Consider the following 22,335-nt stretch of genomic DNA (forward strand, 5'->3'; position numbering starts at 1 on the left):
AAGCCGATCGGTCGGCTGGGACCACGTCATAATTGAGATGCGGTTGCAACGACACACTACACTTACTTAGAGCTCATACGATGTTCACGTCTGCCTTTATCCTGACTGCATTGGAGAATTAACTAGCTTGTATAGTGATTAGACAGCCTAAAAGAAGGAACACCATTGTCGCAGTGCACGGTCTCAAGCTACGCAGGAGAAAAGACTCCAAAGGGACAACCTGATCATGATCTATTTACCTCCCCTTCAAGCCAATTCTTACTTCATGGAAAGCAGAAGTTGATGAATTACCAGTGTCTTCCAACCTATATCATGCAGCGCTTCGCGTGCGACCTGCTGTCAACGCGTGAGCATGGGTATAATCTCAATTCACATTCTTAACTTCGACCCGAGATGACTGTAAACTGATAGGATCAAGTCATGGTCTTCGTGATTCGGACCAGCAGAGCACCACCAGTATCCACTCCCGCGCGGTCATATATATGAACAAAACGGTAGCCATGCTGAAGTCTGCTGAGTCGTATGCACGCCCACCCAGCAAGCGAATCACGGAAAAACTCGTCATCCTTGATTTTGAACCTATCCCATGATCAGCATACAACGTCCGAAAGAACGGTCGTCAGAGAGCACATACCTGACAAAACTAAGATCCTCAACGACGTTGGGTATGGGAGGGAACTCGATCTTTTGGCCCTCGAAATTCGGATTCGACCCCGTTGCACTTTTGGTGGTTCGCTTGTAGCCGGCTTTTTCGGAGTCTGATTCATCATCGCTTGCGGAGTCGCCAGAGTCATCATCTGGAGTATCAAGATGAAGGATACAAGACACATAGGGGTGGAACTTCTTTTCGCTTGTCTGGCCTGGCGGCAGTGGCAGGTTTTGACCGGCGATAAATTCAATGGACAGGTTGAGTTGTCGTCGTTGGACGATGATCGATTCCGCGTCAGAGCTTCGATACCCGGGGGGCTTGAGCGCCCAGCCGTGCTCGCCTGCGAACATCCCGTGATTGAGCATCATCCCCTTGTCGAGATTCTGCCAATTCAATGCTACCATCTGGGCGCCGCGCCGCCAGAAGAAACCGGGGTCCATATTGGAGGACCCTAGACGAAGCCCTTTGGGGTATACGCGCATGAAGAAGTGGCGGTTGTGCTCGAATAGCGCATTAGGGTCCTTGATATGTGCCTCTCGTACTGCATTCTCCGAGAGAGAAAATACGTGACTTGGCACTTTGGCCTCTGTGGTGTTTCAAAGTGAGCAACAATTCATGGAAAGCAAGTGGATCAATCTTAACATACCTGGCTGCTTAAAGTCCTTGAAGTGGAAACCTTTGGTGAAAACGGCCAGCTTGCTCAGAGCATGCACGATCTTCGACGGTTTGTGGGGAGCCGAAGCAGGGGCTTCAGGCGTCTCAGGAGATGTGCTCGCGGGGCCTAGTGGTGTGCCTTGCTGTTTGAGCGTCTGAACATGCTTCAGATATACTTGCTTCTCCTCTTCTTCCGGGTCCTCGTGCTTGTCCACGCTGTCTGGGGCAACGTATTTCACCTTGATGAGAATTTTCCGCTTCAGCTCCTCCAGGGGCGGCGGCGTCTTGGTCGCTTCAATCTCAGGCGTCACTTCGATCAACATCCCCTTCCACGCCTCTTCCATAATCTCCACCATGGTGTGCTGCTGTTCATGACAGGCATGCACCTCAAGACTCACAATCACCGGCAGGTCGCTGGTCACAAACGCGCTATCGCGGATGGCGTAGCATACATCTCGAAAACTGGCCTCCTTGGTGAGGGTGTGGCCGTGGAGGACGCGCGGCTCTGGACGTGCCGGAACCTGAGCTGTTTCTTCGGGCGGCATTTTCGTCGTTGGAGGCTTGCTTCCAGACGACGATGATCGATGATGGCCCAAGAAGCCCTCTAACTTGCCGACTTCTTCGGAAATCGCGTGAAGACGCGGGTGGCTCTCGGTCGCTTTTCTGAGTCTCTCCATCTTCGACTTGCGACGGCGAGGCAACTGGGGCCTAGCGGCGCTTTCATCAGAGCTCGAGTCATCGCTACTACTGCTGCTGCTACTGCTGCTACTGGTGTCTTCGTCCTGCGAGCTCTCGGAGCTGCCCTTCCCGTCCCAGATGTCAATCTCGACACATCTTCCTCCGCGAAGCAATACCTAAGACACATCAGCTGTCTGCTTTTCTTTCGCGTCAAGGCAGAGTCGCTTGGTATCGATGATGGCTCGACATAAGATGGAACATCGTGCGAATACATTTATACAGTATTGACGCGAGTTACCCTCTTACAGTTGGCTTTTGAACGCAACGAAAAGAATGACCGGTCCAAAGGGGCAACGTACATTGGTATAGGCACTCGCATCCGAGTCGCTATAAAGCTGATTGCCTGTCAAGTACGTATTATGACTGGAGGAGATATAATAGTCTGTGATTGGAGCTGAGAGATCAGGCCGATCGACCGGCTTCAAGGCAGAAGCCGCGGGACTCGCCATGTAAGCATAGAATGCTGGCAAGGATGCCAGGGGATTTGCGCCTTCCTTGTCACTTGCATCTCGCGTGCGAGTCTCCTGTTGAATCTCCGTGACAAAGTCTGGCTGGGACAATGAAGTCAACGAGCTGTAGATTTTGTCCAGGTATGTGAGGACCGGAGGTGAGAAGGTGGGTTTGGTCTCCGGTTTGGCCACGGGCTGCGATGAGTCCAGAGTGACATTGCTGGTCTGTTCTGTGATTCCGACCATCCCTGTCTTTCCGTTGTGTTGTCCTTGTTGTCCCAGCCTAGATTGTAGCCTGGTCCACACCGACTGGTTGTGATGCTTGCGGGCCGTGGTTGAAGGTGGGGGAGGGTTCAAGAGCACTCGGATCGGAATGAGCCAAAAATAGCCGGCCGTGTGTAGAACGCGGAGGGAGGCTCAGGACAGCGGAATCAATGAAATGGAATATACAACTGAGGAGAAACCAAGTAGCAGGAATTGCTGGGAGTAAGGCTGGTGGAAGAAAGTTCCGGCTTCTTGTTTTTTTTTGGGTGTTGTCCGTGAGAGTTTTGGTTCTCCACGTGAAGTGGAGACGAATTGTTTCAACCTTCAAAACTAACCTTTGTTGACTGGCCTTATAAGGATAAGGCTACTACTAGCTCTTCCTTTGCATTTTTTTCACCCCAACTTTTCTGAGGATGCGGTATGACTGATGTTGCTAATGACGTCTACTTTGACTTCCAAGCCGAAGCAGCAAAGAGAGCAGACAATCAGGCATCCGGAGTGCTGCAAGGCTGCCTGTCCAAATGCAATACCTTTCGAGTGAGGTGGGTGCGGGGCATTTTTCAGCACTGACGCTTTCTTTCAGCCTTGTCTTGCAGGCAAAAAGACTGCCCAGATCGATATGATCTGTCTGCTGCATGATCCAGCCAGAATATCTCTCCTTCTCTTTTCTGCCGAATTCTACGCATTCCTCAAGCAGTTCAGGGTAGGAGTCCACGATGCCAGCAGTGGTGCAAAGTAAAATAGCGGTGAAGAATCAATCACGGGGTGACTCCCGACGGGTCGGTGGCAGGTCGCATTGAAGTCGCAAAAGACGATACAGTAGATGGATGGACCATGACTTCCACATTCATTCTCCAATAACATACTCACATCCCTCTGGTCCAATCCACACCTCATGTACTTTTCCCGCCGGCACATCTAACCTCGCGCCCACGCCGCACGTCTCCTTCTTGACCTCTCCTCCATGGATCGCAGCATTATCCTCCGGGTACGTGATGGTCAGACTCCCTTGGCGGATCAGATGGGTCGTCAACCCAGAGTGCGAATGAGGCGGGTAGTGCGCATTGCTGGATGACGGTTTTCGTCAGCGGATCGCATATTCAGCATATCGGACTTGTGTCGTCGCTGGTAGGGTAGACATACCTCCCATCTGTCCAGGTGAAGACATGGCTAAATCCCCAATCCCGGACCATGCGCTCGGATTCTTTGCGGCTGCCGACGGGGTAGGTCTCAAGCTCGGGTGCAGTCATTGTGCGCTGAAACCTCTTCTTCTCCCTTGTACTCCGTCCAAGAGGGTCGTGTTTGGAGGTAGGTTTGATCTCTCCTTCGAGTTGCAATGAGAGCGGGGAAGACGATCGATGGCAATGACGTCTTTGCGGTCTCGCATCACGTGTTTTTTTTTTGTCTTGACAACAAATCAGATCGAGACAAGAATGATCCTTTTAGTCCACTGATGTACATTTATGCTACTATTTATGATGCTTTCAATGTCGACGGTTTCCAATTGAATAATTCTCAACGCTCTTGGTGTGTGTAGTCTATCAAGGAAAGTAGAGTTCCGCCAATCATCGCCCCAATGCTGTGACTTTTATACAACCAGGAGAAAGAGTGTGCAAACAAGCATGTGTGGTTGAATCGCAACGTCTTCTTGGAGATAGCAAAAGAGCTGTATGGGAAGTGGGGAGTGATATCGAAGCTATGCGAGGGAAACACAAGAACAAAACATTGACACATGATTATATGTACAACAAATAGGGATATTTATTTTGACGAAAAGAGCAACAAGTATTGACAAGATCGGATACAATGAATCGAGCCAGGAACAACCAGGGTATAAGATCGAGCTGCAGCGGCATCAAAAGAGAGACAACCTGTCATTCAGACATTGTTGCCACTGTCAAGACCCCGGAAGTAGCTGGACTGGAGAAACTCGTCACGCATGACCAAACTCACGTCCGAGTTACGGTACTGCCGTAGGTCCTCGCGTTGAAGTCCACGCAGTTGCTCTCGACCAGCCGTAGAGAGTGAGTGAGTGCGGGAGTGATGCCCGTTGCGATTGAGTACGGGGGAGAGCCGGCCGGTTGGGGAAAGGTGACCGTTGGACGACTTGTTACCCGTGAGCCCGGACCAGGAGAGGGTTTGACGAGGCGCAAAGACAGGCAAAGAGGCATTGCTCGGGAGAGGGAGGAAGGAGCTAGCGTCGGTAGAAGCATTGCTCAGGCTTGACCGGATGGACGACGGGCGTTGATTCGCATTCAGCATAGGGAAGTTGGACACGGAGCTGTAGAAGCTTGACATGCCGGACGCAGCGGACGAGCGCCAGGAGTTCACTGCGCTGCGTGGGATGGTAATAACTTCTTCGTCAATTGGCATAGTTTGCTGCAGAGCGGTGGCAACATCAGCGGGCTCGCTAAGACTAGCGTGGGGGCGGCTAGCCATGATCTTAGCGGACTTTCCGATCCAGAGCATCTGCTCATGCTCACGCAGGTACCGATCACCACTGAAGGACTTCTGCACAATCTTGCGAGTCATCATACCCAGCTTGCGGCGGTGTTCGCTCTTATCGTACATGCGACGCGTGATCTTAGCAACATCCTCCGGGGTAGGTGCAGAAGTCAAGACAGGAGGTGCCTCGGTATCGTCGGCAAATTTACTCCATTCCCCAAGAAGTCCAAGCATGGTGATCTGCGCGCGGGCGAGAGCCAAGGCATCGTTCGGTGCAACCACGGCGCTGAAGCGGGAGAAGTCATCGGGGTCACTCAACACACGCAGGGAAGCTCCGACATCAGTACAGACAACGGGTGCACCGGTAAGAGCAGCCTCGCCCAGCGCCAGCGGTAAACCTTCAGACAAAGACGAGTTCAGGAAGAGCCAAGTATTCTCCAGCACCTTCATCGGGTCAGCAGTACCACGCAAAGTGACTCGACCACGAAGTCCCTTCGAAGCAATGATCTCTTGGCATTCTGTGGAATATGTTGGGGCCTTGTCGATAGCACCGTAAATGTCCAAATGGTAGTCATCAAACTTCCATTGATTGATGATGATATCCGCGGCAAGGAGCGCTGTCTTGATATCCTTGGCGTACCAAACGTGGGACAGCATAGTGACTGTAGGGCGCTGCGATTTGATCTCCTTAACTGGAGCAAACTTCTGCATGTCGGTGATACCGTTGACCACGGGATCAACCTTGCGACGGAAGACATTGCGATGCTCAATGGTTCCTTGACAGGTACCAATTTCGACTTCCCAGCCTGGGTTGAAGAAGTCGGCACATGGCAGGATGATATCAGCGTGGTGCAGCGTGAGAACCGATGTGACTCGCATCAAGCCCAGAAGAGCATTGCGAACAAAAGGCGAAAGCTTGCAGAGGGCAGAAGAAAGACAGAGATTCGTCTCACGCCAGCTGATGGCATGGTCCCAGATTTGCAATGTACAGTTTCTCTTGATCTTGCAGACAACTCCATATGACGCACTGACGCTGTGATGTGATGCCTGGAAAACATTGGGAATCTTTTCAGGGATCGGAATGGAGAAGATGAAGAGGTAGCGATACCAGAGCTCAAGGGCGATGTCGAGAGATGCCAAGGTGGGAAGCTCAGTGTCGTACCATTCTGACGAAGGGGTTGCATTGGGCATCTCCTGAGTCAGCCAGAGATCGCGCCAGCTCTCCTTCACAATTTCACTGTCCCAGATCTGAGTCCAATGACGCGAGTCTTGGAAATAGGTATTAAGGTTCACCAAGGCTCTAGTTGCCTGCTGGATATCAGCCTTGGAAAGGTGGATAGCACGGGCTCCCTTCACCAAGGCCGTCAAGATAGGGATGAAGTTCATTTTGATGTCCATCTCGCTGGCGGAAGTGACGTTTTCGACCTCGGAGTCAAGTTTGTTCTTGAAGAGACCATGCGTGGGCGTGAGGAAGTCGAGACCCCAAAGAGGAACCACTTTCAGTGACAAGATGTTCTGCTCTGTCTGATGCTTGGGAACACCAAAGTCGTTTGCAGATTCGCAGATCATATGCCACTTGATCGTCCGCAGGGAATTGATCATATCACGGCGGCAAGCGGAAACACCACCTCCTTCGTTTGGCCAGGTACCATTGTCCGCAGCCATGACGTGCAGTGATTTCTCGGTATCAGAGCCAAAGTCCTTAGATCTTGTGTTGACAACAGCATCACCGCCTGGTCCGAAGTTGAACAGATCACTAATCTTGACAGCCAAGGGAGTCCAACTGGAGATGTTGTCGTCCAGGTCTGCACTGGCCGTAATTGTATCGGCGCGTAAGTCCAGATATTTCTTGGCTGAGGCAAGATCGCCGCGATCTCTGCTGCGCCAGTAAGGAGCAAGCGTCTTGTCTCTTCTCAGTAGGCGTTCGTCCATCCACCGAACAATAATGCCGTCGAAGTCCACGCGGTCCTTCCAAGCCTTCCAGATCAACGAACGTGCACGAGAAGTGGACACGGGAAAGCGCTTCGTTGTCAAACCGAAGAACCGGGTAAGAATACTTGAACTCAGACTGTCACAATACAAAAGAGGATTGTCATGCACAAAGCTGGTGTATCGGGGTTTGGCCAGTACAGCGAGGTAGTCATGCTCGATCATGGGTGGGGTCTGAATTTTCTGTCCGTTGAGTGTGGTGAAGATCGTGGGGTGAAACTTGTGATCGTAAAGCCAGCGAGACTCGTAGACGTCCGCACCTTGAACAAACGAGGCCTCCGTCACCTTGGAATGAGGTATCCAGCGATCAATCTTCTGGGGATGGCGCAGAGGAGGCGCACACCAAGAGACAGTACAGGTGATATGCGAGAGAGCGAACTCGGCCCGAAGCAACTCATCTCCAAACCGAGGATTCTTGCGATAATGATACTTGAATCGAATCAGATTGCCGTCCTTCATGTAGGATCCTGCTTCTATGAGGCCCTTCTTGTTGTATTGCACGCTCTGAAGATGATTTTCTCCGCGCACACAGCGGCGTCCCATTGGAACCTTGGCAGAAGACAGCTTGGACAAGGAGAATCCCTTCTTGGACGGGGCACGGTAGTCATAATGATACTCATTGATCACCTTCCCACCTTTGAATTCTTGTCTGACCATGAGTAGCATATCCTTGGAATAGACGCAGACGTAGCTGAGACTCTTCGTGCCTTCCGGCTCGGCCTTGTGCTGTCCCGCGTAGTAGTAGATCTTGAACCCTCCATCAGCTTCATCGTGCTTGAAAGCAGAGAATGTTCCATCCAAGCTCTGAATAACAAAGCGGCTCTTCTTGATGCTGATAGTCATTCCTTTCGTCTCATCCCAGAGCTGTTTCACATTGCTGCGGCCGTGAAACAGAAAGAATGAGAGGCCTAGATTCTGCACGATCCTCGAATACGACCAAATCGAGCTCAAGGCCAGGGTGGCTGGTACACGAATGATAGCATGACGCTGACTCATGACATGGTCGAATTCTCGCTGGAATTCAGGATCAGCGATGAGAGCAACAACGATAAACTTGATCGTTGATGCCAATGAATAATAGAGTGAGTGCCAGGGTTTTGCAAAAAGATGAATGATTGCAGGGAGCCTCTTGGAGACATAAGGGATGTAGTCTGGAGTCTCTGGATCTTGGAACACAACAGCTTCGCCTGTGCCATAGTGTGCATAATCGAGAATGCTGACAGCGGTAGCAGCACCAAGGTTGCAGCGCGCCACATGCACATCAAGATCCTCCGTATCGAACTGGCAAAGACGACCTTCAAGCCATTTCCGATCCTCGCTTGACAGCTGACAAGGCTGGCCAAGGCAACGGTTCAAGAGAGAGTTTCTGATGTCCTTGGGAAGCTTTTCCCAATGAGCATCACACTCAAAGCCAAGGCACAGGTGTTTGAGTAGTTCCTTCTTAGCCCAGCGAATAACGACCGCGGTGTTAGATTCCGCTCGCAGCTGGCGAGCCATAGTTTCAGTCACACCGGCGGTGACGAGAGACTCGGACAGAATAGCATACTCGTGAGGGATGTGCAGCATTGATTCGGCGACGGCGTGAAGCAATGTTTCAGCAATGACTTGGCAATTGGCACTGACATCAATGCGCTGATCGAGTCCACGTCCAACACCAATGGCAATGCTGAGGTGTGTCGTTGTGCTGCAGCTGAGCGCGTGAATGCCAGGGCCCAGTGACCCAGACGGCACAAGCTCCACGGTAATTTCTCCTTTTCCCCACGCCCCAAGGGCAAGACTGATCAATTCCTCTGCTCTTGGGAAAGCATCCTCGATTCTAGGTTCCTTTCTGCGAGAAAGCAAGATTTCCTTGACTTCGACACCGGGATGATTTTGTGGCTCCAGTTTCAAGCGCGCGTCCGAAGGTATTTGTGCGATTTTCTCGTGGAATGTTTGCAGTTCTTGCTGGGACCACTCGGGGTCGGCCCATGGAGCCGTGTAGGCATGGAAAGTCTTTCCCAATTCGACAGGTGAGTCAACCTTCTTGGGCATCCCCATCTTCGCAGAGAAAAGGGAGAGGAAAGCGACTGTCCAAGTGGCCGAGCCTAATCCGATTACTTGAGAGTAGGGGAAATGCGGGAGACAGACTTTGAGGGCGATTCCCAAAGGTAAGCCGACAGCGCATCCAAGAAGAAGGGTCTTGAAAGCATGAGGACCAGTGAATATTTTGGTATACTGATACCAAAGCAACCCAGTGTAAGCCAAAATGTACGCGCAGAACGTAATCATGGCTTCGACAGAGGACTGGAAAGTCCACAGAAGGGCTGTAGCAAGCGCAAGACTCCATACATGCCACATAAGGAATCTGAACAGAACTCTCCAGTAGACCTTCCTCTTGAATCGTACGTCCCGCTTCTGCGTCGCACGGATGTCCTTTGACATAGGGACAGCTACGGACGAGTGCTGGCCAACGAGGTCGTGTAATTCTTGGGCTTTGGTGTCAATGAGAACAGCACCAATCAAGTAATAAGCCAGGCCGAATCCCACGGCCATTCTCTGCGACTCATTGTCAGCAGCGGACAGCAAGCCATTGCCATGTCCGCCAGACAGAAGTTGCACCCACTTGTCCAGGAGAGCCACGACAAAGTACAGAACACCACAGCCAATCTCTCTGCTCGATTGTCGCCATTGAATGAAAGCGTTGTGCAATCGAATACCCTTCTGGGAGTTCCTGAGCACATCCAGGCCGACTTTGGTTTGGATATTCCAAGACGAGCTGAACGGAATCGGCCTGGGTACATCCGCGTATCTGCAGTACCAGTCCAAGAGAAAATTGGTAGCATCCCAATCTCTAGCCAATTCAAGAACCAGGGTATCCGTTGTGGGTTTCTTATAGAAGTGGCGGTTCTTCTCCGCCATCACGTCCCTCAGAAGCGCTTCTCTGGACAGCTTTAACACGGCCGGGTCGCTGAGGTTTCCAAAGACTTTCTCGTCATTGTTACCATAAGTAGCAACATACCACTTGCGGATCTCTGTGTCATCGGTTCTTCTCAAGCTCTGGTACCAGGTGACCCACTTAGAGGCGATAGACCGAAGGCCAAAGAGTAGGACTATGATAAAGACATAGATGACCGCGAGGTAGATGGCTGAATCATGGCCGGTGAAAGTTGTCACGATGGGCGAGATGAAGAGAATTGGAACACACGCGAAGATGATTTTGCGGCCTGATAGGAAAGTAGAGCCGGGATAGCTGAAACTGGCGAGGGAGGCAAAGCTTGAGAAATAGATCGTCAATGCGATCAGATACAGGTAGAAGATAATTCCGGCCCGTGCGCTCTCCGTGGCAGAAATGGCGATGAACCCAATGAGACCACCGGCGACCGTGAAAGCAATTCCGGCAATCAATCGGATGAGGACAAACATGTTGGCGGCGGCGAATGCCATTGAGATCAGATAATAGGGACCTCCACAAGCGATCCACGTGCCGATAGCACCGGACAACAAGAGCGAAATCATTAGAGCGATGGTAGCACTCTGCTGCTCATCATAAGTCATGTAGGCAGAAAGATACAGCCCGCGCCCGATAATGGTGAGCAAGAGGATATCGATCAGCGCAGGGAAAGCGAAGACACTGAGAAATGTGAATCGCTGATAGCCACGCATAGGCTTGACCTTATCGGCTGGATTCACATCGATCTGTGCGCCAGCGTACGATGTAGCCATATCAGGAGCACCATTGATCCAATTTGGCAGCTTTTCGTTCGTATAGCTCTTGCGGAATCGGTTTGACAGCAGCTTTCCAAAAGCACTGGGAACCATGTCGAAGTAGGCTTCACAACGCGATCCAAGAGCGAAAGACTCAGCGAAAGCAGCGGCTTGATCGGATTGATTGTTGAAGAGTGGGTTCCGGTCGGTCACTTCGGTGTAAATTTCATCCAAGGCGCCCTTTCTTGCTGCACAGAACAATGCGAGGGCCAGCATGTCCGTGTAAGCATCAATAGAAGGGTTTTGGACAAGCTGGCACAAAGCTTCAGAAATCTGAGCAAGTTCAAGCTCTTTTCGCTCGCGTAGTATATTGTTGAAGACAGATTCGGCCTCTTTGAATAAGGCGAGGCAGAGTGTCGGGGAAGGAAATTGGCAACCTTGCTCCTTGTACCAAGTGAGACGGGTATCTACCACCATTTCTAGGGTAGCGGATCCCTCGAGATAGGCAGTAGTGTTCAGCTCCTTGAGCTGGGCCAGAGAAGGCATATCTATAAGTTGTCTGCGGATATAAGCACAAATGTCTTCGGACATAGGCCTTGGGGCGTCAGTCAAAGACAGATGTTGCAACAAGAGGAGTCGCTCTTCGGGGCTCAAGGCATCGATATCCTGCACAATGCGGCGGGGTAAACCCACGTCTTCGACAAGGTCCTTTGACCATTGCGCCAAAGCGGTTTCTGCCTCAAAGCAGATGTGGCGTGGGAATCCCTTTGCCGACAAGAATGTGTGCAAGACGGTACCCGTAAGACCTTGAGCATTCTTTGATGCAAATATATCGACCCCATCTGCATCCATCTGGTAGACAGCCCAGAAGCGAACATCGGTACTTTTACGTAGACCAGAATCCAATCCAAGATATACTCGTAGTTGGTCGGTGGAGGCCAAGGTTGCAAGCTGCTTAATGGCTGCTGCGAGCTGTTCAGAGGGACTCCAGTCGCACGAGGCCAAATTGTCATGGAACTGCCTAAGGAGAAGCCCCAGGCTTTGCAGCTTAGAAGCAGGAACAGGATGGAGCAAGCTGTGCGACTTGAGCCGCTGCTGAGATTGCAGGATTTCAGCAAAGGCCAAAGGGGTTGCTTCAGAGCCTAGAGGGAAACAGCCTAGCTCCTTGAACTCGATGCCAGCCATGGAAATTGATAACGGGCTACCTTGCGATTTAACCTGGGCGACCCACTCTGGAGGCTCACGCAGAGAGCCAGTCGACTTGGCGCTGAGCTGTGACTGATATTCTGACGACGCAATTAGTGTCTTCAAGGTCGGGAAGAACGGAATCAGAGAAGTCCAGGATTCATTGTCGACAGGCTGGCGTTCAATTTGAAGATTAGTGCGCCAGCGATCATGGGCCTTCATAATCTCGGCGTCTTTCAGCCACCCAAAAGAAGAAAGAGGCTCCAGAATTTTGACATTGAGAGCGGCGTTCTCAAGGGCGGATGCGCGGCCAATCCATGGGATTGCGCTATAGAAATTGCACCACTGCATTGACCTCTGAATTACCGCGTTGGAGAGCGACGCGGTGTCGTCAATGGTCTCCCAAGCTATCACCAAAAAGTCACGCATACACGCCTCGGAGACGAATGCCTTGATCGTTGGATGCAATTTCTCGAGCTGGAAGTAATCCCGCTTCTGGCCGTCTGGGAGGATGCTCGCATTCTTGATGACAAGCCCCGAAATTGCAGTCGTCTGTAAGACATCCCGGTCTTGGAGGAACTTCGGTGGAGCTGTTTCGAGATAAACGGCCAAGCCAAGGTTGTTGATCGTTTCGCACAGTCTTGCAAGCACCGTTGACGTGAACTTGTCTTCCCAGTTAGCAAGCAGAACACCACTCAAGACCGATTCGCGAAAGCTCCCAGCCAAAACATTGCCAATCTTCTCGATTGCGGTCGAAGTAGTCTCTTGATTGAGGAGCACTGTGAGGTCAAGTCTACCAACAAACTGCTTGCCTTGCACTTGTGCAAGACCAGATACCACACCGGGCTTCAAGGGATCCACGATGATGAGATCCCAACGTTCCAGCAATTGACGGTGGGACTCAGTCAGAGGACTAGTGAAAGACCCCAGGTAGACGCCCACAGAGGATGGCTTTTGTTTGCTGTGATGCGCAGTGGTAAGACCAAGCTGTTGAGTCGCAAGCTTGTCCAGCTGTTGGACTATATGGGCCGGCACCACCTCCTTACGGGGTCGCGACTAGAAACAATATTAGACCGGAGCTTTTCTTATGTGATGTCAGCTTGCAGACGGACTATACCTTATACCATTTGGTGAATCTCTTGAAGCCGGAGTATGTGAGATAGAGACACCCACATACTACACTTGCCAGCAGGATGCCGATCAAGACCTATGACAGGTCAGTATGGGAAGCGCACAGTGTACAAGATTTACGTACAAACTGCCACCAGTGGCTTTTCATCCCAGCCCACCCGACGGGGGAGACGTCGAGGATTTCGGCCATCTCGATTAAAGATTAAGGCGTCCACAATAACGGCGCGAGAACGAGGGACATGTATGATGAATGGAGCGGAGCAGCGAGCGGATGCGATTACTATTAAGAATATAGGATCGTATATTCGGAGGAGGACAACGTCATGCCCTAAGTCATGGTTGTAGGTCTCTTTGTTTGTGGTGTGGGATGTACCCAGTCTTAACCAGGGAAGAAGAGAAGGAATAAGAGAACGGTAGCTTTGTAAATATAAACGAATGGCAAGAACTGATGGGTAGGAAACGAGCTCTGAAAGGGTCGAACGAACGGTGGCCAGAAAGGCTAAAAAAGCAAAATGCGAGGAGAAAATGCGAGCAGGAAAAAAAAAAGTCAGAACGGTGGCAGCGCCAGGTATAGAGGCGGAAGAAGAGGCCTGAGAAGCGTGATCGAGCAGCCGACAGCCAGCCTCTCCTGTATGTCTGACTCGATGACTGAGCAGGAGGCAGGATGTTAGGTCAGCCGCTGCAGGATGTCAGTTCCAGATATTTTTATTCCATCCAAATTAGTCTGGTTAGAGGCTGCGGGCAGTATCTGATCGGGGGCCACCTAGTCTGATGCAATCACGACCGGTGGCGCCCAACGCAGCTTCGGCCTCAAGGATGACCGAAATAGCCAAGCGTGTCAAAGTCCTTTGGATTTAGTTTGGCGCTAATTCTTTTGGTCTGTTTGAGAGTGAAAAGCGGCAGCTCCATATTAAGTAAGTGATGAGATGGTGCTGGGGCGATTGCCATGCCACGCCATGGGGATGGCAATGGGGATCAACCCGGTAGCGTGGCACACCCATTCTCTCATCATTTGTGTAAAGCGGAACAAACCGAACGGAGGCGAGAGGCAAATGGAACGGTACCATTGATGACAGCGATTGATCCTTTTTCCTTTTTTTTCCTGTCTTTGAACAAAAGTGGGGATATGGAGTGGGTGTGGGCAGCACAAGCACACACACAGAGAGAGAGAGAGAGAGGTCGTTGTTGATGCATGGCCATGGCGATTGTTGCACCACCTGGAGGGGGTCAGGACAGTGAGTGCGGTGGAGATTGTCGATTATGCGATTGGTCCTTTGAAGAATTTTCAGTCTGCCTGCCTTTTTTTTCCCTTGCGTTCGAAGTTAGTGGGTATTGCAGAGACAACCAGCCGGTTTGGTTTGTCTACTGAATGGTAGGTTGGAGGGGAAAACAAGACTGGATGAACCAAAAATCAAAAATCAAACAGGCAAAGAGAAAAAAAAAAGATAATGTGGAGAAAATTGAGCCCGGGAGTTGATGCGGCTACTAAATTAAGCTTAGTGTTGTATCATTACCTCCAGTACGCAACAGCTGTGTATTAATCATTCAGCCGCTAATACGGTACTGTCATGGCAATCCTTTTTACAAAAACGCATCTACCGTCACACAGTCTCGTAATACTAAGCGAAAGGTCTCGTATCCGCTGGTTCCTCTTCCCTTGATTGACTTCCCCCTCTTCCTGTTTCTCTTCTTCCCGGTTAGTCGATCTCCTACTACTACGGACTATGTCCTTTATTATCTACCCCACACCATCAAACCAAATCTTCATGGTCTCAGTTCCTGATGGGCCCTCTTCTTAGCTTCCAGGCTCTGACTTGTTCTCTATTTTCGGACGCTAGAATGGCATTGCAATGGCCACCTGATGCTAAAATGCTAAACTGATGCTAACTGTACTGATGCTTTAGCGCTCCTTAGTAGTAGTCTGTGAGCTGAACTGGGAAATCCATCTCCGTGCGCCGAGTCTCTTGTTCGACGGCCAGACTCCCTCGCCATGACTCTCACACCATGTGGGCTCGTCTCTCGTCTATTTTTTCCTCATCTCTGTTTGTCAGATGTTCTGAGAGTTGGATTATAGATGGAACTTGCTAGCGAATGGTTTTGGCAAGGAAGAGCCCCCCCCCATTCCCCTCAATCCATCTCGGAAAAAGTCTCGGGGCAATTTCCACTACGCATGCCATGGCCAACTGGGTCACTCAGATACGATGAACACACTAGTCAAAAATCGACTCATCGCCTCCGGCTCCTCCATCCAGGGACCTGAATCTCTGAAAAAGCGGGGCTGCAAGTACCCAGCGGAGACCAAGTGCGCCATATCTGAGTGAATCGTGGAACCCTCGGCTTCGGACTTAACGGGTCTGGCCCTGAAAAACTGCGTGAAACGATAGGCTATCAAGCTTTTTTTACGAGCTCTGGGGAGCAGGCACCCCCCGGCAGTTAATATAAACACACAGGATGTGATTGTGCCCACAGAACACAAGCCGCTGATCTTTAGTCCACAGCTGACGATTTCGCCAGGGGTCCTGAAGCTCAGGTCCACCCAGTCACTCGCTATCATTCGCCTTCGTCGGGCTGACATTCCTTTTCGTCTTGCGCAGGATCGGTTGATCAGACTACATTGCAATCATGATTCCGTCCTGGCTGCTCAATGCGGGCTGTTTCTTCGGATTTATAACCTGCCATACGCCCCCAGGTGTTTGGCCTGATCATGGTGCGACGGTCATTTCATCCACTGCAGCTCCTTTGACAACTTCAACCATTGGAGTTTCAGGAACAATTGTTCCTGGCACTACTTCAATTGTTCATTCGTTTACTACCACCGACTCTCTCGCTTTGTCTACTCCCACTGCTGCACCTACTACTTTACTCACTTCGTTCAGCTCTACTGCTACAATCGTTGCATCGCTTTCTTCTTCCTCTCTTTCCTCCTCTTCCTCCTCTTCTTCGTCTTCCTCTGTTGTGTCAGTCGAAGCGTCCACCACCATGTCTCTCAGCTCGAGCATTGTGGCTGCCCCGTCTGCCTCCGCCGCCGTCTCTGCTTCTGTCGCGGCGGTGAGTGCGGGGTCTGTTGCGGCCAACATCCTGGTTATTGCCCGAGACACTGCCTCGGCCAATGTTGCGTCCTCTGGCCTTAACGCTTATGGCATTCCTTTCACCACTCTTGTCGTGCCGCAGGCTGGAGCTAGCCTGCCTGCGCTCAACACCACCACCGGAGGAAACTTCGGAGGTATTGTGGTTGCCAGCGAGGTCAGCTACGACTACGGCACCGCGGGTTTCCAGAGTGCGTTGACTACGGACCAGTGGAACCAACTGTATGCCTATCAGCTGGCCTATGGTGTGCGCATGGTACAGTACGACGTCTATCCGGGCCCCAACTATGGTGCAAGTGCCGTCGGAGGCGGATGCTGTGACACCGGTGTGGAACAATTGGTGTCATTCTCCGATATCAGCGACTTCCCCACCTCAGGCCTGAAGACGGGTGCTGGTGTCAGCACCAGTGGTCTCTGGCACTATCCGGCCACCATCAGCGACACCAACACCACCAAACAAATTGCCTCGTTTGCCTCCAACTCAGTCGTGTCCAGTGACACGACTGCTGCAGTGATCAACAACTTCTCTGGCCGTGAGCAAATGGCGTTCTTCATTTCCTTCGATACCACCTGGAGTGCTACCTCCAACTACTTGCAGCACGCTTGGATTGCTTGGATTACACGCGGTCTCTATGCTGGATACCGCCGTGTTAACCTGAACACTCAGATTGATGACATGTTCCTCGAGACGGACATCTACTATCCGAATGGCACGACCTTCCGTATCACCCCCGATGACCTGACGGGCATCACCAACTGGGTGCCCACGATCAATGCCAAGATGAACGCTGGAAGCAGCTACTACGTCGAGGTTGGTCACAACGGTAACGGCAACATCGAGGCCTCCGCCAACACCGGTGATGCCGGTTATGATGCCTGCAACGGCGGGGCTATTGAGTATGATTCTCCTCCCGACACTCCTTTGGAGTTCCAGAAGCCGCTTGGAACTGGTACCAACCTCTGGCCCTCTACCCCGACCGCGTACGACTGGACGACCACCTGTACCAAGCTCGATGCCCTTCTGAACTGGTGGACCACTTCATCCAACTTGAACAGCTGGGGTCACATCTCCCACACTTTCACCCACGAGGAGCAAAACAACTCGACCTACTCGGATGTGTTCAAGGAGATCTCCTTCAACCAGGCCTGGCTCAAGCAGGTCGGTATCGATGCCGCTGCGCACTTCACCTCCAACGGTATCATCCCCCCGGCCATTACTGGACTGCACAACGGCGATGCTCTTCAGGCCTGGTGGGATAACGGCATCACCAACTGTGTCGGTGACAACACGCGTCCCGTGCTCCTGAACGCGGACAATGCGATGTGGCCCTTGTTCACCACCGTTGCTGCCAACGGCTTCGCCGGCATGCAGGTCAACCCTCGCTGGGCCACCCGTATCTATTACAACTGCGACACTCCGGCTTGCACTGTGCAGGAGTGGATCGATACCTCTGCTGGCAGCGGCGACTTCAGTACTCTGCTGGCTACGGAGGAGGCCGACACCATGCGCCACCTGTTTGGTCTCTACCACGACCCTTACATGTTCCACCAGGCCAATCTCCGCAACGCAGACGTCGACCCCATCACCATCAACGGCGTGTCGGCGAAGTACTCCATTTTCCAGGCTTGGGTTGAGACCGTGGTGCAGGAATTCGTGCGCCTGGTTGACTGGCCTATCGTTACTCTGAAGCACCAGGACGTGAGTTAATCCCTTGGCCCAACTAGCATCTCTTGAAATCGGTCACTAATCAGGCTATAGATGTCCGCTGGCTTCCTCGCTCGTTTCAACCGCGACAAGTGCGGTTACGCTCTCAGCTACGCCATCGCGAACAAGCAGATCACTGCGGTGACTGTCTCCGCCACCGGCAACACCTGCAGCGAGCCCGTCCCCGTCACCTTCCCTGTGGCGCCCACCAGCACCCAGGGATTCACCACCGAGCAGGTGGGCAGCGACCCCCTGACCGTGTGGGTGAAGCTGTCGGGCTCGCCGGTGACCTTCACTCTCTCCACTCCCATCGCGTTGTAAAAAGCGCGGGGGGAGACAACACACTCGCTTGATTGACGGGATTCTGATCCTCTGGACATAATCTGTAATGTTATAATGGCCACATCATGGATATACTAGTAGAATTAGCTACGATACGATATTGAGTATCACTAGGATGAGATACGGTACGAATACAATCGCTAGTGTTTTTACGCAGCTGGAGTGGTACTGTAAAATGTAACTAGAGGCTGGACATATCCTGTACATACAGTACACACCATCACCACCACCGCGCACAGGACCAGCAAACACCGTCACATCCATCCTCCCAGAACAAAAACACAACCCATAAGTCAAACCCTCTTACGTCTCTATGACGCTGAGTTTAGGTTAAGAACTTTTGCGATCATCCAAAACCTACCCAACGAGAACCCACCAACACAGAGACAGAGAGAGAGACAAAAACTAAATCGCGGAGGTCCAACCACACCGGGGGAGGCGTCCCCCAGAACCCTGCATGAGAAAAGCGGGAAGGGCATGAGCATGAGCATGCTGCCTTCAGGTAAGCCGCGGGCAACCACCACTCAAGCAACAAAGGAGACAAAACTCATTTTTTGCTTTGTACTGTACCTATCCATTTGCTCCACTGGCATCTCAAAGATACAACCTCCACAGTTCCACCAGTCCACGGGAGAAAAAGTATCATCCATACCAGATCATAAAGCACAACCCTTTCTTTCCTTGTCTTGCCCTGCCTGCCCCCACGCTCCCACGCTTCCATCTCCCCCAAAGTACGATCCTGTTTTTCTTTTTTTCTTTCCCTGCTTTCTCGGGGGAGTCGGGGAAAAAATTTAGGGGTAACTAAGATTTCCTACCCCTCATCCAGGATCCAGGATCAGGGATCCAATTTTATTTTTTTTTTTTTTTGGCCCCTGTCAAATTGGAGCGATAGGACAGCGCATCCTCTTTTCTCTTTGCTGCTGCATCCTGCCGGTCGATCTTGGCGTATGCACACTAGTACAATCCTTTTTTCGATTTTGGAGGGGGATTGGCCTGAATGGATCCTGTTTGTCGGGGGTGGTTTCAGCAGGTTTTTTTTTGTTGGATGATATTTAGGATTTAGATTAGATTTGGATATACGAATGACGGGGAGGTTTGATTTGACCTACGGGGTGCGTGTTTCTGATAATCTATATGGGATGGCACTTTGTGGGGAATGGGAATGGGCGCGGGCGGAGAAAAGAAAGAGGGGCAAAAGGGACGGAAGGGATGAGTGGGGAAGGGAAGGGAAGGGAAGAAGGGGAGAGAGACGGGACGGAAGGTGATTTTGCCCGGAATGTGGACGGTGGTTGTGTCGGCTACGCTGACTTATTTTTACCACCTAAGGTATGTATGTCTCGCTAAGGGCCTTATGATGGATGGGGCTGTTTGGGCTTGCAATTGATAATCCGTTGGTTTGGATGCTAAGTGTTCACACTTGTGGTGGTAGTCGTAGTCTAGTTGATAGCGAGGTCGGATCCGAAAGACAGACGAGACGAGGCTATACACACATAATCTCTTGGAAGGTTGGCTGGACCCTGTTAGAAGTGGTGTTATAGCGTCGTCAGAACCAGCTGGCTTAGTTAGTTAGCTAGTCGACTAGCTCTTAGTTGACTAGCTACTAAGGCCAGCTAAGTAAGCAGGGGCAAAATACTCAAGTACCTACAGTTAAGTGACTCGTACATTGGAATAAGTAACTAACTTGCTACTATGTGCTGTATAATGAACCAAACTATTACTATAGATGTAAGACCTCACCTTTCCCCACACAAACTCTCGCTCCGTCACCCTGACTTGCAGGAACAGAGCGGGAGGCAAAAGCTACCTAGTACATATCTAGTTCAACTTCCGAGTCAGTTAGCCGATGGTGGTGGAGGTTGAGTTTCGCTTCCCCCGCGTATGGTCCTGTCAAATTTTAATTTGTCTTTAGCTGCCGGTTAGACTAGCGTTTCTCGTATTTGGATGCATCATACATTCGCCCCGTTACACCTCATCTTGGTTTGTCTTGTATGGGATGATGCTGATGCTGCTGATGATGATGATGCAAGTTAGATTAAAACTTACTAACTAACTCTTTCACCTGCTTACCTCACGACTTTAGTTAGATACTCGCCGAAGAAGGCAAGGCAAGTCGAGTCCGGGATATGTACACGAGCCTAAGGCTTGGGTTGGTAAGTTCGATGGCCAGTTTTCTCATTGCCCCTACATTCGTAGACTTTCTTTATGCCCAGTCTTCCCAGTCTTCAAGGCTGATCATCGGCGCCGAGGTCGGGGGAAGAGGAGGTTAACGGACATGCCGATGATTATGTTCGAATAGCGACGAACTTTTTGTTTAGGGAGGAGACTACATTTCCTACATTCGTATTCATTAAAGATTTGTGAGTTGGCATTGCAATCATCCCCGGTTCGAGAATAGCATGATGGCGAGATTCTCATATCATCCGGGATGATAATGTGAGAGAGAGAGAGAGAGAGAGAGAGGGCTGTGAGGCTACAAGACTCGAATTGCGGAGATCGCCTCTTTGTCTCGGCTGAGCTTTGGTTGGAGGCTGTTGCTGTTAGGGGGAAAAGTCATGATGCCATTCAAGCTCGTAAATCACAAGCACAAACACAATGGACGCACTCCTTCTTCTCTCCTCAATGATCCTTCTGCCAGGCAAAAAAGATAATCACAACGTACATCTCCTGACTGCAGGACATCGCTGGACAGAAGATGTTCGCACTATCGCCTCTTCAATTCCTGAAGCGCCGGCCCCCTTCAGCTTTTGCTCAGCCCCATCCCGGTTTACTTTTTCTCTCTCTCCCTTGTGTTCTGTGCTACGCGCCTCGAAAACTCGACCTGACAACCGTCCTACCTCAAGCACCTTTTTTGGCCTTTCGCCCCGTGAAATTTTAAACCCGACGCCTGCATGTCAAGCTTAGATTGACACCTGCCAGGGGGAGCGGGGAAGGGGGGTCAATCAGGGACGGCCGCGGTGGCTGGCCTGGACGGTTCTCCTGCGTCTACCGTGCTAATCAGAGGCAGATTTCCGTTCGTCGCGAGGCAACAAACGGGCGGAAAGTAAACAGCCAAAGAAAAACTCTGCCAGGTCAGCAGATTTGCTGCAGCGGATATCCCTGTAGGATCAGACGGTCAGGCCAGTCGGGTGCAGTTTGAGGTCAAGAAAAAAAAAGGGAGAAAGCAAAATGGCCATGGCCATGCCATGCCATGCCAGCCCAACAAGCCAGCCAAGAGCTAAGCCGGTTTACCGTGGGAAATGCAGGGACGGGGGTCGGAGGTCGGAGGAGATACAATCCCTGGTAGTATTTTGGCCTTAGTGTTTGTTGTTCGGAGTACATACGTGCGAGTGGTTGGAAAAGAACTAACACTGAAGGGATGTGTGTGTGTGTCCCACGTAACGGAGCTTGCGAGACTTCCCATACATGAGCTAGTGGAGTCGAGAATGGCCAGTAGACCAGTCAGTAAAACCAGTAGAAGATCGGAATCTGGGTACGAAAAGTGTCCGATGATGATGGGAAGGGAAGATGATGATCAATCACAACATGCTAAATTCTCCGCCACCGAAACGTGGTAGACAGCGCAAAAGCCATGCGCGCCAAGACCCGCCCCCCCCCAGGTGGTCCACCGCGTTCCAAGCAGTCGAGCGACTCGAGTCAGGTCACTAGGCTAGTAGTCTGCTGCGCGCCAAGAGGAGGGGATACGAGATGAGTGAGCGCGTAAGCCTGACGGTTGCGAACTTGTGCACATTATTAGCCCAAGTTGTTGCTCGGGTAGGGGCAATGAATAGAGAACTGTTCGGGAGTCTAAGTCCGAGAGCTATTTTAGGGTTGATGGGGGGGCATGGGAGGGAAAAGAATGGTCAGGAGCAGATTTGTGGTGTTGTCTTGGTGGTCTTGGGGGGTCTTGGGTGTCTTGGGGTTCCAACGCAGATCTTGGCAGAACTGCGGGTGATTGCCAAGCCGGATGATTGTGGGATGTTTTGGTATGTAATGGTAATTACAACTGAGTTGCAAGTTACCATGAGGAAAGCACTG

The 22,335-nt window shown here is 51.3% G+C and overlaps 4 protein-coding genes across 4 annotated transcripts; 1 reads left to right on the forward strand and 3 right to left on the reverse strand.

Annotated features, from left to right (window-relative positions):
• Positions 1 to 267: 267 nt before the first annotated feature.
• BO72DRAFT_69241 (putative phosphoinositide-specific phospholipase C) lies at positions 268 to 3,084 on the reverse strand. Its single transcript, XM_040950620.1, has 4 exons — positions 2,341 to 3,084; positions 1,296 to 2,157; positions 635 to 1,235; positions 268 to 579 (listed from the first exon to the last, which is right to left on the reverse strand). Exons 1-4 carry the CDS (start codon positions 2,734 to 2,736, stop codon positions 414 to 416), a joined length of 2,025 nt encoding a protein of 674 aa, XP_040802721.1. The 5' UTR covers positions 2,737 to 3,084; the 3' UTR covers positions 268 to 413.
• Positions 3,085 to 3,601: 517 nt separating this feature from the next.
• BO72DRAFT_467590 (uncharacterized protein) lies at positions 3,602 to 4,004 on the reverse strand (the record flags this gene model as incomplete). Its single annotated transcript, XM_040946844.1, has 2 exons — positions 3,602 to 3,821; positions 3,898 to 4,004. The coding sequence occupies 2 exons, from the start codon at positions 4,002 to 4,004 to the stop codon at positions 3,602 to 3,604; spliced, it is 327 nt and encodes a 108-aa protein (XP_040802722.1).
• Positions 4,005 to 4,349: 345 nt separating this feature from the next.
• Positions 4,350 to 13,539, reverse strand: gtb3 (glycosyltransferase family 4 protein). Its single transcript, XM_040950621.1, has 3 exons — positions 13,313 to 13,539; positions 13,175 to 13,264; positions 4,350 to 13,113 (listed from the first exon to the last, which is right to left on the reverse strand). The coding sequence occupies exons 1-3, from the start codon at positions 13,376 to 13,378 to the stop codon at positions 4,633 to 4,635; spliced, it is 8,637 nt and encodes a 2,878-aa protein (XP_040802723.1). The 5' UTR covers positions 13,379 to 13,539; the 3' UTR covers positions 4,350 to 4,632.
• Positions 13,540 to 15,693: 2,154 nt separating this feature from the next.
• Positions 15,694 to 18,477, forward strand: agd3 (putative extracellular serine-rich protein). The gene is made up of 2 exons (XM_040944412.1): positions 15,694 to 17,973; positions 18,034 to 18,477. Exons 1-2 carry the CDS (start codon positions 15,811 to 15,813, stop codon positions 18,298 to 18,300), a joined length of 2,430 nt encoding a protein of 809 aa, XP_040802724.1. The 5' UTR covers positions 15,694 to 15,810; the 3' UTR covers positions 18,301 to 18,477.
• Positions 18,478 to 22,335: the final 3,858 nt, after the last annotated feature.

The sequence above is a fragment of the Aspergillus fijiensis genome, assembly GCF_003184825.1.
Source record: "Aspergillus fijiensis CBS 313.89 unplaced genomic scaffold BO72scaffold_16, whole genome shotgun sequence".
Classification (NCBI taxonomy): Eukaryota; Fungi; Ascomycota; class Eurotiomycetes; order Eurotiales; family Aspergillaceae; genus Aspergillus; species Aspergillus fijiensis.